Below are 18,329 nucleotides of genomic sequence, written 5' to 3' on the forward strand. Positions count from 1 at the left end.
TTCAATCATTGTATGGTGGGCTTCTCCAGTCCTTCTCATTACTTTCCCCCTAATCTGGGTTAATCCTTCAGACACCCCTTGCAATCACCGCATCCGTCCATGGAAGCACAGATACACAGATGTACTGGCAGCCACAATCACCATTCACACCAAACATTCAATGTAATGCTAAATAAGAAAACTGACACAAGTTATGTCACATTTACTATAGAACCCCATGCAGAGATTAGTCCGTCATGTCCTGCCCATGGGCGAACTACCAGAGACCCCCTACCAGGGAGAATGGGTGGCAGGGTGGGGTAACACAGGAGCATCTGTCTCTGGTGGGTGGCGACGTCTTCTACCACTTGACATAGGGCTGTATCTTTATGGGGTGCAGAGGTAGCTTTCAGGGGCATAGTTGTAGGAGTACAGAGGTAGCGAATGCAGCCAGGCCCTGGCACCTGAGGGGTTCCAGGGTCCTTCTGCCACCATTATTAGAAATGGTATTTGGGTTGTATTATATGGTCCCGGATTTTATTGTTCTGCCGATGCTTTCACTTATAATTCTCGGAAGATTTGTGAAGTTGTGGTTTCATCATGTCAGTAGTGACCCATCTGTGGTTCTACATTATTGAGCAGGTTCTGTCCAGCAGTGTCACTTGCAGGTCGGCACCAGCGAGGTCACCGTGGAGGTCGGTTCTGATGGTAAAGCGGGTCCTGCTCGGCTTCCAGTCCTACATAGAGTTTGTTCCTTTAAGTGCAGTTTTGGTTCGGCTGGTTCTTGGCCCCTTGTGTCCGGGCTCGTGTCCTGAGCTCATGCTCAGTAGTTTGCTCCATGATGCTCGGCCGTCCTTTGGAGGATCTCCTTCTCATTGGCATAGATGGGAATCTTATGGTCCAGGAGTTGCCAGCGAAGTGACACCTCAGAATCAGATTCTTTCAAGTTCTACAATGATACAAATGCCATACAACTGATCCAGGAAACAGAAGAACAGACTGATAACAGAGAGCAATAGACACCACAAACATTTCTCACAAGATCTCTGACATTTTATGTGCAACTTTCCATACAAATTGCTTTGACGGCATTTCCAAAGGGACATGGAAGATATATGAACACGAGACATTATCAACCTCAAAGCCAAAAAATCAAAGATGACAAGACCGAGATAATCAAGCGACTGAACCAGAGTGACGCACCGTGTAAAGGAGAAGAAAGAGGAGAAGAAAGAGGAAAACAAAAAGAAGAAAGAGGAGAACAAGGAAAAGAAAGAGAAGAAGAAAGAGGAGAAGAAAGAGGAGAACAAAAAGAAGAAAGAGGAGAAGAAAGAGGAGAACAAAAACAAGAAAGAGGAGAACAAAAAGAAGAAAGAGGAGAACAAAAAGAAGAAAGAGGAGAACAAAAAGAAGAAAGAGGAGAACAAAAAGAAGAACGAGGAGAACAAAAAGAAGAAAGAGGAGAACAAAAAGAAGAAAGAGGAGAAGAAAGAGGAGAACAAAAACAAGAAAGAGGAGAACAAAAAGAAGAAAGAGGAGAACAAAAAGAAGAAAGAGGAGAACAAGGAAAAGAAAGAGAAGAAGAAAGAGGAGAAGAAAGAGGAGAAGAAAGAGGAGAACAAAAACAAGAAAGAGGAGAACAAAAAGAAGAAGGAGGAGAACAAAAAGAAGAAAGAGGAGAACAAAAAGAAGAAAGAGGAGAACAAAAAGAAGAAAGAGGAGAACAAAAAGAAGAAAGAGGAGAACAAAAAGAAGAAAGAGAAGAAAGAGGAGAACAAAAAGAAGAACGAGGAGAAGAACGAGGAGAAGAACGAGGAGAAGAACAAGGAAAACAAAAAGAAGAAAGAGGAGAAGAAAGAGGAGAACAAGGAAAAGAAAGAGAAGAAAGAGGCGTCACATTAAGGGAGCGACTGTGGTCAAAGAACAGAGTTACTTTTCATCTGGACATCTCAATCTTAATGATGCCGGTGGTTGGGGTCACCTTTCTTAGGGGTACTTTGCACGTTGCGACATCGCTACTGCGATATCGTCGGGGTCAAATTGAAAGTGACGCACATCCGGCACCAGTAACTACGTCGCAACGTGTAAAGCCTAGATGCGCCGATTAATGATCGCAAAAGCGTCGTAAATCGGTGATCTGTGCAGTGTCGGTCATTTTCATAATTTCAATGTTGTTCCTTGTTCCTGCAGCAGCATACGTCGCTGTGTATGAAGCCGCAGGAGCGAGGAACATCACCTTATCTTTGTCCCGCCTGCAATGCGGAAGGAAATTGGGCGGGATGTTTACGTCCAGCTCATCTCCGCTTCTATTGGCCAACTGCCGTGTGACGGAAGGAGGCGGGTCACCAGCCAGAGCGACGTCACAGGGCAAGATGAGTGCGTGTGAAGCTGCCGTAGCGATAATGTTTGCTACGGCAGCTATCACAAGATATCACATGTGCGACGGGGGCGAGTACTATCACGCTCGGCATTGCTATCATCGGCTAGTGATGTCGTAGTGTGCAAAGTACCCCTTAGGGTGGTTGCTCTCTGGGACTAGTCGTAATGGAACCTTGAGATACCCGTCTATGACCCCAGCCTCATACCTCTCCTGGTTTATGTTTTTCCTATTTACATTATGTTTCTTTCATAATTGTATTGATCATTGATTCATTTATAGCAGTTAGTGATTGGTGAAATCAATAACTGATGTGATCGGTGATCAGTGTGATGAGGGGTCATTAAAGGGATCAGTATGATCGGTGAGTAATGGGGCCGGTGTGATCGGTGAGTTATGGGGCCGGTGTGATCGGTGAGTTATGGGGCCTGTGTGATCGGTGAGTAATGGGGCCAGTGTGATCGGTGATTATTGGGGCCTGTGTGATCGGTGATTAATGGGGCCTGTGTGATCGGTGAGTAATGGGGCCTGTGTGATCGGTTAGTAATGGGGCCGGTGTGATCGGTGAGTAATGGGGCCTGTGTGGTCGGTTAGTAATGGGGCCGGTGTGATCGGTGAGTAATGGGGCCTATGTGATTGGTGAGTAATGGGGCCTATGTGATTGGTGAGTAATGGGGCCTATGTGATTGGTGAGTAATGGGGCCTATGTGATTGGTGAGTAATGGGGCCTATGTGATTGGTGAGTAATGGGGCCTATGTGATTGGTGAGTAATGGGGCCTATGTGATTGGTGAGTAATGGGGCCTATGTGATTGGTGAGTAATGGGGCCTATGTGATTGGTGAGTAATGGGGCCTATGTGATTGGTGAGTAATGGGGCCTATGTGATTGGTGAGTAATGGGGCCTATGTGATTGGTGAGTAATGGGGCCTATGTGATTGGTGAGTAATGGGGCCTATGTGATTGGTGAGTAATGGGGCCTATGTGATTGGTGAGTAATGGGGCCTATGTGATTGGTGAGTAATGGGGCCTATGTGATTGGTGAGTAATGGGGCCTATGTGATTGGTGAGTAATGGGGCCTATGTGATTGGTGAGTAATGGGGCCTATGTGATTGGTGAGTAATGGGGCCTATGTGATTGGTGAGTAATGGGGCCTATGTGATTGGTGAGTAATGGGGCCTATGTGATTGGTGAGTAATGGGGCCTATGTGATTGGTGAGTAATGGGGCCTATGTGATCGGATCCATTACTCACCGGTGTGATCGGTGAGTAATGGGGCCTGTGTGATCGGTGAGTAATGGGGCCGGTGTGATCGGTGAGTAATGGGGCCGGTGTGATCGGTGAGTAATGGGGCCGGTGTGATCGGTGAGTAATGGGGCCGGTGTGATCGGTGAGTAATGGGGCCGGTGTGATCGGTGAGTAATGGATCCGGTGTGGTCGGTGAGTAATGGGGCCGGTGTGATCGGTGAGTAATGGGGCCGGTGTGATCGGTGAGTAATGGGGCCGGTGTGATCGGTGAGTAATGGATCCGGTGTGATCGGTGAGTAATGGAGCCGGTGTGATCGGTGAGTAATGGGGCCGGTGTGATCGGTGATTGATGGATGTGGTTGATGATTGATGGCTGTGGTTGGTGATGGATGTGATTGGTGATTGATGGATGTGATTGGTGATTGATGGCTGTGGTTGGTGATGGATGTGATTGGTGATTGATGGATGTGATTGGTGATTGATGGCTGTGGTTGGTGATGGATGTGGTTGGTGATTGATGGATGTGATTGGTGATTGATGGCTGTGGTTGGTGATGGATGTGGTTGGTGATTGATGGATGTGATTGGTGATTGATGGCTGTGGTTGGTGATGGATGTGATTGGTGATTGATGGATGTGATTGGTGATTGATGGCTGTGGTTGGTGATGGATGTGGTTGGTGATTGATGGCTGTGGTTGGTGATGGATGTGGTAAGTGATGGATGTGGTTGGTGATTGATGGATGTGCAGTACGGATGAGCGATGCCGCCGCAGTATGGAGGAGTAGTCCCGCCGCAGTGTGGAGAAGTGGTGCTTCTGCAGTGTGAAGGAGTGGTGCCGCCGCAGCGTGGAGAAGCGGTGCTTCTGCAGTATAGAGGAGCGGTGCCGCCGCAGCGTGGAGAAGCGGTGCTTCTGCAGTATAGAGGAGCTGTGCTTCTGCAGCGTAGAGGAGCGGTGCTTCTGCAGTATAGAGGAGCGGTGCCGCCGCAGCGTGGAGAAGCGGTGCTTCTGCAGTATAGAGGAGCGGTGCCACCGCAGCGTGGAGGAGCGGTGCTTCTGCAGTATAGAGGAGCTGTGCTTCTGCAGCGTAGAGGAGCGGTGCTGCCGCAGCGTGGAGGAGCGGTGCCACTGCAGTAGCATTTTCTATACTCCACCCTCAGACTATTAATACGGTGAAACACCGACCTTGAAGGTGTTTCCCTCCATACTGGCATTACGAAGCCAGAAATCCCCTCCAGTATGAGCCGTTCTCTGCAGCAGGGGCTGACATCTTACAGGCAGAACCACAGGGCCACATGACTAAGGGGCCACTGTTACCCTGTAGGCAGGTTGCCCCAATCAGACTCCATGTAAAGCAGATTGCTGATGGAGAATGATATAAAGGGGGCCGTACACTGAGCTATGCGCTATTAATGGACCCCGATACTGCACAGGGCCCCGACTCTGTAGACTTTACTACCAACTACTGATATATAATGTCCTGCAGTAAGAATATTCCAGAAGAAAGCAGAAAGCGGCGAGGTCACGAGAGTCCATAAACACAATTAGGCCATTGGTGCAGAGGAGAGGCCGCATTACCCGCCATTATTTGGGGTTACCTGAAGGAATGCATCATTAGTTTCTGCTGTGTTGAAGTGAATATTGATGGCCAAGCTCTCGATCCAGGCATTATCCGTATTTCGTGGATCATCCAAATACCAGTGGAAAACCTGAGATAGATCCACATTCGTGACTTGTCTCATTAATAATATCAATGCTCCCCTGAACCCCAATATACCGACCTCTGTCCCAGCCTTGAGCAAGGACAGGAACGCGCCCAGATATCCCGGCTTCAGGAGGGTCTGGAGCTTCAAAGGAACCTGCTCCCCTGGATCCTGAGTCCCCTGTCATGGAATATGCAGAGTTACCCCAAATACTGGGCTATGGACAGAAGGACAAGACTCACACCCATCATTTGTAGCTTACCCCAGGCAGTGCCCACAGCTCATTACCCATCACCTTCACCACCAAAACCTCCAGAATCCTGCGGGACGTCTTACTAGGACCTCCTTCTTTGTTTCTACTCCACCTGTTGAATGGAAACACATTACAGAATCATAACGTAAACATTGAGCGAGCACTTACCACCAAGAGGAGTAGAATTATCATCAGATGATGGCCCCCGCCCGCAGATATGGCCCTATTCACTAAGTTTTCCCGAACTAAATTAATATAGCCCCAATGTCCTCCTCACATATACGGCCAGGAATCACACGTGCCGATCCTCACCGGGTCAGTACTGGATGAAGAGAGTGATTTGGTCCAAACCAGCGAAGGCTCCCAACACCCCTCAGTCCTGTTCTTCCCATCGGGTTCCTGAGGGATTGAGAAGGACAGAGACATCATAAGGAGACAGAGAATGACATGTATAGGCAAGAGAGACGAGAGAAATGAAGTCCCCTCATGGTTACATGGAGCCCGACCTCTGTCAGTCGCACAAAAGCCACATAAGATGGAGGAAAGTCAGACATATTTTACAGCACATTGCTAGATAAACAGCCGAAGAGCGGCCCTTCCCCACGATGGCCGATTACTAGACTGTAGGTGACATCTATTCCCCACTGACATGTCCAATAAAGTCATGATTATGAGACTTCTGAAAATAAAAACACAATGACTGACACTGACCAAACCTGTACGGAGCGGACATAAAACCTGCTGCACCTGTATCTGCAGTAGGCGCTTTATCTCCACATCTGCACTGTGCACAACTATCAGGCAAATGCTCAGTCAGATAACAGCTACCGGATCCTACCATAGACGAGAAGCCTCAGCATGGATGAATGGGAACGTGTTCTCTATGGATAAACCCAACATGGTATCTTCTGTCTCACTCCAAACACTACTATAACTGTCCTGTACACTATGTTCCTCCAGAAGCATCTGTCCCCTCCAGACACCTCTATTCCCTCCTATACACTATGTTCCTCCAGAAGTATCTGTCCTCCAGACACCTCTGCTCCCTCCTGTACACTATGTTCCTCCAGAAGCATCTGTCCCCTCCAGACACCTCTGCTCCCTCCTGTACACTATGTTCCTCCAGAAGTATCTGTCCTCCAAACACCTCTATTCCCTCCTGTACACTATGTTCCTCCAGAAGTATCTGTCCTCCAAACACCTCTGCTCCCTCCTGTACACTATGTTCCTCCAGAAGCATCTGTCCCCTCCAGACACCTCTGCTCCCTCCTGTACACTATGTTCCTCCAGAAGCATCTGTCCCCTCCAGACACCTCTGCTCCCTCCTGTACACTATGTTCCTCCAGAAGCATCTGTCCTCCAAACACCTCTGCTCCCTCCTGTACACTATGTTCCTCCAGAAACATCTGTCCCCTCCAGACACCTCTATTCCCTCCTGTACACTATGTTCCTCCAGAAACATCTGTCCCCTCCAGACACCTCTATTCCCTCCTGTACACTATGTTCCTCCAGAAGTATCTGTCCTCCAAACACCTCTGCTCCCTCCTGTACACTATGTTCCTCCAGAAGCATCTGTCCCCTCCAGACACCTCTATTCCCTCCTGTACACTATGTTCCTCCAGAAGCATCTGTCCCCTCCAGACACCTCTGTTCTCTCCTGTACACTATGTTACTCCAGAAGTATCTGTCCCCTCCAGACACCTCTGTTCTCTCCTGTACACTATGTTCCTCCAGAAGTATCTGTCCTCCAGACACCTCTATTCCCTCCTGTACACTATGTTCCTCCAGAAGCATCTGTCCCCTCCAGACACCTCTATTCCCTCCTGTACACTATGTTCCTCCAGAAGTATCTGTCCTCCAGACACCTCTGTTTCCTCCTGTACACTATGTTCCTCCAGAAGCATCTGTCCCCTCCAGACACCGCTGTTCCCTCCTGTACACTATGTTCCTCCAGAAGCATCTGTCCCCTCCAGACACCACTGTTCCCTCCTGTACACTATGTTCCTCCAGAAGCATCTGTCCCCTCCAGACACCTCTGTTCCCTCGTGTACACTATGTTCCTCCAGAAGCATCTGTCCCCTCCAGACACCTCTGCTCCCTCCTGTACACTATGTTCCTCCAGAAGCATCTGTCCCCTCCAGACACCTCTATTCCCTCCTGTACACTATGTTCCTCCAGAAGTATCTGTCCTCCAGACACCTCTATTCCCTCCTATACACTATGTTCCTCCAGAAGTATCTGTCCTCCAGACACCTCTGCTCCCTCCTGTACACTATGTTCCTCCAGAAGCATCTGTCCCCTCCAGACACCTCTGCTCCCTCCTGTACACTATGTTCCTCCAGAAACATCTGTCCCCTCCAGACACCTCTATTCCCTCCTGTACACTATGTTCCTCCAGAAGTATCTGTCCTCCAAACACCTCTGCTCCCTCCTGTACACTATGTTCCTCCAGAAGCATCTGTCCCCTCCAGACACCTCTATTCCCTCCTGTACACTATGTTCCTCCAGAAGCATCTGTCCCCTCCAGACACCTCTGTTCTCTCCTGTACACTATGTTACTCCAGAAGTATCTGTCCCCTCCAGACACCTCTGTTCTCTCCTGTACACTATGTTCCTCCAGAAGTATCTGTCCTCCAGACACCTCTATTCCCTCCTGTACACTATGTTCCTCCAGAAGCATCTGTCCCCTCCAGACACCTCTATTCCCTCCTGTACACTATGTTCCTCCAGAAGTATCTGTCCTCCAGACACCTCTGTTCCCTCCTGTACACTATGTTCCTCCAGAAGCATCTGTCCCCTCCAGACACCGCTGTTCCCTCCTGTACACTATGTTCCTCCAGAAGCATCTGTCCCCTCCAGACACCGCTGTTCCCTCCTGTACACTATGTTCCTCCAGAAGCATCTGTCCCCTCCAGACACCTCTGTTCCCTCGTGTACACTATGTTCCTCCAGAAGCATCTGTCCCCTCCAGACACCTCTGCTCCCTCCTGTACACTATGTTCCTCCAGAAGCATCTGTCCCCTCCAGACACCTCTATTCCCTCCTGTACACTATGTTCCTCCAGAAGTATCTGTCCTCCAGACACCTCTGCTCCCTCCTGTACACTATGTTCCTCCAGAAGCATCTGTCACCACCAGACACCTCTGTTCCCTCCTGTACACTATGTTCCTCCAGAAGCATCTGTCCCCTCCAGACACCTCTGTTCCCTCCTGTACACTATGTTCTTCCAGAAGCATCTGTCACCACCAGACACCGCTGTTCCCTCCTGTACACTATGTTCCTCCAGAAGCATCTGTCCCCTCCAGACACCTCTGCTCCCTCCTGTACACTATGTTCCTCCAGAAGCATCTGTCCTCCAGACACCTCTATTCCCTCCTGTACACTATGTTCCTCCAGAAGTATCTGTCCTCCAGACACCTCTGCTCCCTCCTGTACACTATGTTCGTCCAGAAGCATCTGTCACCACCAGACACCTCTGTTCCCTCCTGTACACTATGTTCCTCCAGAAGCATCTGTCCCCTCCAGACACCTCTGTTCCCTCGTGTACACTATGTTCCTCCAGAAGCATCTTTCCCCTCTAGACACCTCTGCTCCCTCCTGTACACTATGTTCCTCCAGAAGCATCTGTCCCCTCCAGACACCTCTATTCCCTCCTGTACACTATGTTCCTCCAGAAGTATCTGTCCTCCAGACACCTCTGCTCCCTCCTGTACACTATGTTCCTCCAGAAGCATCTGTCAGCACCAGACACCTCTGTTCCCTCCTGTACACTATGTTCCTCCAGAAGCATCTGTCCCCTCCAGACACCTCTGTTCCCTCCTGTACACTATGTTCTTCCAGAAGCATCTGTCACCACCAGACACCGCTGTTCCCTCCTGTACACTATGTTCCTCCAGAAGCATCTGTCCCCTCCAGACACCTCTGCTCCCTCCTGTACACTATGTTCCTCCAGAAGCATCTGTCACCACCAGACACCGCTGTTCCCTCCTGTACACTATGTTCCTCCAGAAGCATCTGCCCCCTCCAGACACCTCTGCTCCCTCCTGTACACTATGTTCCTCCAGAAGCATCTGTCCCCTCCAGACACCTCTATTCCCTCCTGTACACTATGTTCTTCCAGAAGTATCTGTCCTCCAGACACCTCTGCTCCCTCCTGTACACTATGTTCCTCCAGAAGCATCTGTCCCCTCCAGACACCTCTATTCCCTCCTGTACACTATGTTCTTCCAGAAGCATCTGTCCCCTCCAGACACCTCTATCCCCTCCTGTACACTATGTTCCTCCAGAAGCATCTGTCCCCTCCAGACACCTCTATTCCCTCCTGTACACTATGTTCCTCCAGAAGCATCTGTCCCCTCCAGACACCTCTATTCCCTCCTGTACACTATGTTCCTCCAGACGTATCTGTCCTCCAGACACCTCTGCTCCCTCCTGTACACTATGTTCCCCCTGAAGCATCTGTCCTCCAGACACCTCTATTCCCTCCTGTACACTATGTTCCTCCAGAAGTATCTGTCCTCCAGACACCTCTATTCCCTCCTGTACACTATGTTCCTCCAGAAGTATCTGTCCTCCAGACACCTCTATTCCCTACTGTACACTATGTTCCTCCAGAAGCATCTGTCCCCTCCAGACACCTCTGTTCCCTCCTGTACACTATGTTCCTCCAGAAGCATCTGTCCCCTCCAGACACCTCTATTCCCTCCTGTACACTATGTTCCTCCAGAAGCATCTGTCCCCTCCAGACACCTCTATTCCCTCCTGTACACTATGTTCCTCCAGAAGCATCTGTCCCCTCCAGACACCTCTGTTCCCTCCTGTACACTATGTTCCTCCAGAAGCATCTGTCCCCTCCAGACACCTCTATTCCCTCCTGTACACTATGTTCCTCCAGAAGTATCTGTCCTCCAGACACCTCTGCTCCCTCCTGTACACTATGTTCCTCCAGAAGCATCTGTCCTCCAAACACCTCTATTCCCTCCTGTACACTATGTTCCTCCAGAAGTATCTGTCCTCCAGACACCTCTATTCCCTCCTGTACACTATGTTCCTCCAGAAGTATCTGTCCTCCAGACACCTCTATTCCCTCCTGTACACTATGTTCCTCCAGAAGCATCTGTCCCCTCCAGACACCTCTATTCCCTCCTGTACACTATGTTCCTCCAGAAGCATCTGTCCCCTCCAGACACCTCTATTCCCTCCTGTACACTATGTTCCTCCAGAAGGATCTGTCCTCCAGACACCTCTATTCCCTCCTGTACACTATGTTCCTCCAGAAGCATCTGTCCCCTCCAGACACCTCTGTTCCCTCCTGTACACTATGTTCCTCCAGAAGTATCTGTCCTCCAGACACCTCTGTTCCCTCCTGTACACTATGTTCCTCCAGAAGCATCTGTCCCCTCCAGACACCTCTGTTCCCACCTGTACATTATGTACATCCAGAAGCATCTGTCCCCTCCAGACACCTCTGTTCCCCCCTGTACACTATGTTCCTCCAGAAGCATCTGTCCCCTCCAGACACTGCTGTTCCCTCCTGTACACTATGTTCCTCCAGAATCATCTGTCCCCTCCAGACACCTCTGTTCCCTCCTGTACACTATGTTCCTCCAGAAGCATCTGTCCCCTCCAGACACCACTGTTCCCTCCTGTAAACTATGTTCCTCCAGAAGCATCTGTCCCCTCCAGACACCTCTGTTCCCTCCTGTACACTATGTTCCTCCAGAAGCATCTGTCCCCTCCAGACACCTCTGTTCCCTCCTGTGCCCAATGTTCCTCCAGAAGCATCTGTCCCCTCCAGACACCGCTGTTCCCTCCTGTACACTATGTTCCTCCAGAAGCATCTGTCCCCTCCAGACAACGCTGTTCCCTCCTGTACACTATGTACCTCCAGAAGCATCTGTCCCCTCCAGACAACTCTGTTCCCTCCTGTACACTATGTTCCTCCAGAAGCATCTGTCCCCTCCAGACACCTCTGTTCCCTCCCATACCCAGTGTCTCTCCAGAAGCATCTGTCCCCCCCAAACACCTCTGTTCCCTCCCATACCCAGTGTCCCTCCAGAAGCATCTGTCCCCTCCAGACACCACTGTTCCCTCCCATATCCAGGGTCCCTCCAGAAGCTTCTGTCCCCTCCAGACACCTCTGTTCCCTCCCATACCCAGTGTCTCTCTAGAAGCATCTGTCCCCTCCAGACACCTGTTCCCTCCCATACCCAGTGTCGTTCCAGGAGCATCTGTCCCCTCCAGACACCTCTGTTCCCTCCCATACCCAGTGTCTCTCCAGAAGCATCTGTCCCCTCCAGAAACCTCTGTTCCCTCCAATACCCAGTGTCCCTCCAGAAGCATCTGTCCCCTCCAGACACCTCTGTTCCCTCCCATACCCAGTGTTCCTCCAGAAGCATCTGTCCCCTCCAGACACCTCTGTTCCCTCCCATACCCAATGTCTCTCCAAAAGCATCTGTCCCCTCCAGACACCCCTGTTCCCTCCCATACCCAGTGTCTCTCCAGGAGCATCTGTCCCCTCCAGACACCTCTGTTCCCTCCCATACCCAGTGTCTCTCCAGAAGCATCTGTCCTCTCCAGACACCTCTGTTCCCTCCCATACCCAGTGTCTCTCCAGGAGCATGTCCCCTCCAGACACCTCTGTTCCCTCCCATACCCAGTGTCCCTCCAGAAGCATCTGTCCCCTCCAGACACCTCTGTTCCCTCCCATACCCCAGTGTCCCTCCAGAAGCATCTGTCCCCTCCAGACACCTCTGTTCACTCCCATACCCAGTGTCCCTCCAGAAGCATCTGTCCCCTCCAGACACCTCTGTTCTCTCCTATACCCAGTGTCCCTCCAGAAGCATCTGTCCCCTCCAGACACCTCTGTTCCCTCCCATATCCAGTGTCCTTCCAGAAGCATCTGTCCCCTCCAGACACCTCTGTTACCTCCCATACCCAGTGTCTCTACAGAAGTATCTGTCCCCCAGACACCTCTGTTCCCTCCCATACCCAGTGTCTCTCCAGAAGCATCTGTCCCCTCCAGACACCTGTTCCCTACCATACCTAGTGTCTCTCCAGAAGCATCTGTCCCCTCCAGACACCTCTGTTTCCTCCAATACCCAGTGTCCCTCCAGAAGCATCTGTCCCATCCAGACACCTCTGTTCCCTCCCATACCCAGTGTCCCTCCAGAAGCATCTGTCCCCTCCAGACACCTCTGTTCCCTCCCATACCCAGTGTCCCTCCAGAAGCATCTCTTTCCTCCATACACCTCTGTTCCCTCCCATACCCAATGTCCCTCCAGAAGCATCTGTCCCCTCCAGACACCTCTGTTCCCTCCCATACCCAGTGTCCCTCCAGAAGCATCTGTCCCCTCCAGACAACTCTGTTCCCTCCCATACCCAGTGTCCCTCCAGAAGCATCTGTCCCCTCCAGACACCTCTGTTCCCTCCCATACCCAGTGTCTCTCCAGAAGCATCTGTCCCCTCCAGACACCTCTGTTCCCTCTCATACCTAGTGTCCCTCCAAAAGCATCTGTCACCCCCAGACACCTCTGTTCCCTCCCATACCCAGTGTCTCTCCAGAAGCATCTGTCCCCTCCAGACACCTGTTCCCTCCCATACCCAGTGTCCCTCCAGAAGCATCTGTCCCCTCCAGACACCTCTGTTCCCTCCCATACCCACTGTCTCTCCAGAAGCATCTGTCCCCTCCAGACACCTCTGTTCCCTCCCATACCCAGTGTCCCTCCAGAAGCATCTCTTTCCTCCAGACACCTCTGTTCCCTCCCATACCCAATGTCCCTCCAGAAGCATCTGTCCCCTCCAGACACCTCTGTTCCCTCCCATACCCAGTGTCCCTCCAGAAGCATCTGTCCCCTCCAGACAACTCTGTTCCCTCCCATACCCAGTGTCCCTCCAGAAGCATCTGTCCCCTCCAGACACCTCTGTTCCCTCCCATACCCAGTGTCTCTCCAGAAGCATCTGTCCCCTCCAGACACCTCTGTTCCCTCTCATACCTAGTGTCCCTCCAAAAGCATCTGTCACCCCCAGACACCTCTGTTCCCTCCCATACCCAGTGTCTCTCCAGAAGCATCTGTCCCCTCCAGACACCTGTTCCCTCCCATACCCAGTGTCCCTCCAGAAGCATCTGTCCCCTCCAGACACCTCTGTTCCCTCCCATACCCACTGTCTCTCCAGAAGCATCTGTCCCCCAGACACCTCTGTTCCCTCCCATACCCAGTATCCCTCCAGAAGCATCTGTCCCCCTCCAGACACCTCTGTTCCCTCCCATACCCATTGTCCTTCTAGAAGCATCTGTCCCCACAGACACCTCTGTTTCCTCCCATACCCATTGTCTCTCCAGAAGCATCTGTCCTCCAGACACCTCTATTCCCTCCTGTACACTATGTTCCTCCAGAAGTATCTGTCCTCCAAACACCTCTATTCCCTCCTGTACACTATGTTCCTCCAGAAGCATCTGTCCCCTCCAGACACCTCTGCTCCCTCCTGTACACTATGTTCCTCCAGAAGCATCTGTCCCCTCCAGACACCTCTATTCCCTCCTGTACACTATGTTCTTCCAGAAGTATCTGTCCTCCAGACACCTCTGCTCCCTCCTGTACACTATGTTCCTCCAGAAGCATCTGTCCCCTCCAGACACCTCTATTCCCTCCTGTACACTATGTTCTTCCAGAAGCATCTGTCCCCTCCAGACACCTCTATTCCCTCCTGTACACTATGTTCCTCCAGAAGCATCTGTCCCCTCCAGACACCTCTATTCCCTCCTGTACACTATGTTCCTCCAGAAGCATCTGTCCCCTCCAGACACCTCTGTTCCCTCCTGTACACTATGTTCCTCCAGAAGCATCTGTCCCCTCCAGACACCTTTATTCCCTCCTGTACACTATGTTCCTCCAGACGTATCTGTCCTCCAGACACCTCTGCTCCCTCCTGTACACTATGTTCCTCCAGAAGCATCTGTCCTCCAGACACCTCTATTCCCTCCTGTACACTATGTTCCTCCAGAAGTAGCTGTCCTCCAGACACCTCTATTCCCTCCTGTACACTATGTTCCTCCAGAAGTATCTGTCCTCCAGACACCTCTATTCCCTCCTGTACACTATGTTCCTCCAGAAGCATCTGTCCCCTCCAGACACCTCTGTTCCCTCCTGTACACTATGTTCCTCCAGAAGCATCTGTCCCCTCCAGACACCTCTATTCCCTCCTGTACACTATGTTCCTCCAGAAGCATCTGTCCCCTCCAGACACCTCTATTCCCTCCTGTACACTATGTTCCTCCAGAAGCATCTGTCCCCTCCAGACACCTCTGTTCCCTCCTGTACACTATGTTCCTCCAGAAGCATCTGCCCCTCCAGACACCTCTATTCCCTCCTGTACACTATGTTCCTCCAGAAGTATCTGTCCTCCAGACACCTCTGCTCCCTCCTGTACACTATGTTCCTCCAGAAGCATCTGTCCTCCAGACACCTCTATTCCCTCCTGTACACTATGTTCCTCCAGAAGTATCTGTCCTCCAGACACCTCTATTCCCTCCTGTACACTATGTTCCTCCAGAAGTATCTGTCCTCCAGACACCTCTATTCCCTCCTGTACACTATGTTCCTCCAGAAGCATCTGTCCCCTCCAGACACCTCTATTCCCTCCTGTACACTATGTTCCTCCAGAAGCATCTGTCCCCTCCAGACACCTCTATTCCCTCCTGTACACTATGTTCCTCCAGAAGTATCTGTCCTCCAGACACCTCTATTCCCTCCTGTACACTATGTTCCTCCAGAAGTATCTGTCCTCCAGACACCTCTATTCCCTCCTGTACACTATATTCCTCCAGAAGCATCTGTCCCCTCCAGACACCTCTGTTCCCTCCTGTACACTATGTTCCTCCAGAAGCATCTGTCCTCCAGACACCTCTGTTCCCTCCTGTACACTATGTTCCTCCAGAAGCATCTGTCCCCTCCAGACACCTCTGTTCCCACCTGTACATTATGTACATCCAGAAGCATCTGTCCCCTCCAGACACCTCTGTTCCCACCTGTACACTATGTACCTCCAGAAGCATCTGTCCCCTCCAGACACCTCTGTTCCCTCCTGTACACTATGTTCCTCTAGAAGCATCTGTCCCCTCCAGACACCGCTATTCCCTCCTGTACACTATGTTCCTCCAGAAGCATCTGTCCCCTCCAGACACCTCTGTTCCCTCCTGTACACTATGTTACTCCAGAAGCATCTGTCCCCTCCAGACACCTCTATTCCCTCCTGTACACTATGTTCCTCCAGAAGCATCTGTCCCCTCCAGAAACCTCTGTTCCCACCTGTACATTATGTACATCCAGAAGCATCTGTCCCCTCCAGACACCTCTGTTCCCACCTGTACACTATGTATCTCCAGAAGCATTTGTCCCCTCCAGACACCTCTGTTCCCTCCTGTACACTATGTTCCTCCAGAAGCATCTGTCCCCTCCAGACACCGCTATTCCCTCCTGTACACTATGTTCCTCCGGAAGCATCTGTCCCCTCCAGACACCTCTGTTCCCTCCTGTACACTATGTTCCTCCAGAAGCATCTGTCCCCTCCAGACACCTCTGCTCACTCCTATACACTATGTTCCTCCAGAAGCATCTGTTCCCTCCAGACACCTCTGTTCCCTCCTGTACACTATGTTCCTCCAGAAGCATCTGTCCCCTCCAGACACCTCTGTTCCCTCCTGTACACTATGTTCCTCCAGAAGCATCTGTCCCCTCCAGACACTGCTGTTCCCTCCTGTACACTATGTTCCTCCAGAATCATCTGTCCCCTCCAGACACCTCTGTTCCCTCCTGTACACTATGTTCCTCCAGAAGCATCTGTCCCCTCCAGACACCACTGTTCCCTCCTGTACACTATGTTCCTCCAGAAGCATCTGTCCCCTCCAGACACCTCTGTTCCCTCCTGTACACTATGTTCCTCCAGAAGCATCTGTCCCCTCCAGACACCTCTGTTCCCTCCTGTGCCCAATGTTCCTCCAGAAGCATCTGTCCCCTCCAGACACCGCTGTTCCCTCCTGTACACTATGTTCCTCCAGAAGCATCTGTCCCCTCCAGACAACGCTGTTCCCTCCTGTACACTATGTACCTCCAGAAGCATCTGTCCCCTCCAGACAACTCTGTTCCCTCCTGTACACTATGTTCCTCCAGAAGCATCTGTCCCCTCCAGACACCTCTGTTCCCTCCCATACCCAGTGTCTCTCCAGAAGCATCTGTCCCCCCAAACACCTCTGTTCCCTCCCATACCCAGTGTCGTTCCAGGAGCATCTGTCCCCTCCAGACACCTCTGTTCCCTCCCATACCCAGTGTCTCTCCAGAAGCATCTGTCCCCTCCAGAAACCTCTGTTCCCTCCAATACCCAGTGTCCCTCCAGAAGCATCTGTCCCCTCCAGACACCTCTGTTCCCGCCCATACCCAGTGTTCCTCCAGAAGCATCTGTCCCCTCCAGACACCTCTGTTCCCTCCCATACCCAATGTCTCTCCAAAAGCATCTGTCCCCTCCAGACACCCCTGTTCCCTCCCATACCCAGTGTCTCTCCAGGAGCATCTGTCCCCTCCAGACACCTCTGTTCCCTCCCATACCCAGTGTCTCTCCAGAAGCATCTGTCCTCTCCAGACACCTCTGTTCCCTCCCATACCCAGTGTCTCTCCAGGAGCATCTGTCCCCTCCAGACACCTCTGTTCCCTCCCATACCCAGTGTCCCTCCAGAAGCATCTGTCCCCTCCAGACACCTCTGTTCCCTCCCATACCCCAGTGTCCCTCCAGAAGCATCTGTCCCCTCCAGACACCTCTGTTCACTCCCATACCCAGTGTCCCTCCAGAAGCATCTGTCCCCTCCAGACACCTCTGTTCTCTCCTATACCCAGTGTCCCTCCAGAAGCATCTGTCCCCTCCAGACACCTCTGTTCCCTCCCATATCCAGTGTCCTTCCAGAAGCATCTGTCCCCTCCAGACACCTCTGTTACCTCCCATACCCAGTGTCTCTACAGAAGTATCTGTCCCCCAGACACCTCTGTTCCTTCCCATACCCAGTGTCTCTCCAGAAGCATCTGTCCCCTCCAGACACCTGTTCCCTACCATACCTAGTGTCTCTCCAGAAGCATCTGTCCCCTCCAGACACCTCTGTTCCCTCCAATACCCAGTGTCCCTCCAGAAGCATCTGTCCCATCCAGACACCTCTGTTCCCTCCTGTCACAAACCACCGGGGGGGTCACTCAGAAATCCCCCGCGCTGGCTACCAGTACGTCACAATCGGGGGGTAACAAGTGGGGGTCACCCCTCCTTTATACCTCCCGACCGACAGACAGAGCACGTGACGCGCTCTCTAGCGCCCCTCTTATAGTCAGGCCAATTATGGAATTGCCCGACAATAAGCAAGGAGGCCGCTATACTACTTATGCCGATTATTGAAGGGTCCCCGGTGAGAGTAGGGTATATATTCCCCCGACCTTCCGCGGGCGGAATATATAAAATCTCCCCGAATCTCACTGGCCTCCCCACAATAATCCTTGGCACAACTCGCTGCCACCAACCGCTTCACGGTAACTATTAGCCGAACACACAGACGTGGGATTCAAGATCGAGATAACAGAACAGCCCAAGATTAATTATATAATTTAATCAGCCTAAAGCACACTAGAAACTACAATATATACAATAGGGAATCTACAGAATATACATATGTCAGAGTACAGTTACAGATAAAGCATGGTTTACAAACAGGTATGCAATTCAATCAGTTACCTTGTGCGT

The 18,329-nt window shown here is 51.3% G+C and overlaps 1 protein-coding gene across 1 annotated transcript in view; it reads right to left on the reverse strand.

The window, feature by feature from the left end:
- Positions 1–201: 201 nt before the first annotated feature.
- LOC142297118 (transient receptor potential cation channel subfamily M member 2-like) overlaps positions 202–18,329 on the reverse strand; it is a 123,339-nt gene continuing 105,211 nt past the window's right edge. Inside the window, exons 2-6 of the mRNA XM_075341386.1 lie at positions 5,871–5,957; positions 5,568–5,670; positions 5,384–5,485; positions 5,201–5,311; positions 202–928 (exon numbers count right to left, since the gene is read on the reverse strand). Coding sequence (XP_075197501.1) covers positions 803–928; positions 5,201–5,311; positions 5,384–5,485; positions 5,568–5,670; positions 5,871–5,950 — 522 coding nt within the window. The 5' untranslated portion in view covers positions 5,951–5,957 and the 3' untranslated portion in view covers positions 202–802. The remainder of the gene's footprint in view (positions 929–5,200; positions 5,312–5,383; positions 5,486–5,567; positions 5,671–5,870; positions 5,958–18,329) is intronic.

The sequence above is a fragment of the Anomaloglossus baeobatrachus genome, chromosome 3, assembly GCF_048569485.1.
Source record: "Anomaloglossus baeobatrachus isolate aAnoBae1 chromosome 3, aAnoBae1.hap1, whole genome shotgun sequence".
NCBI lineage: Eukaryota > Metazoa > Chordata > Amphibia > Anura > Aromobatidae > Anomaloglossus > Anomaloglossus baeobatrachus.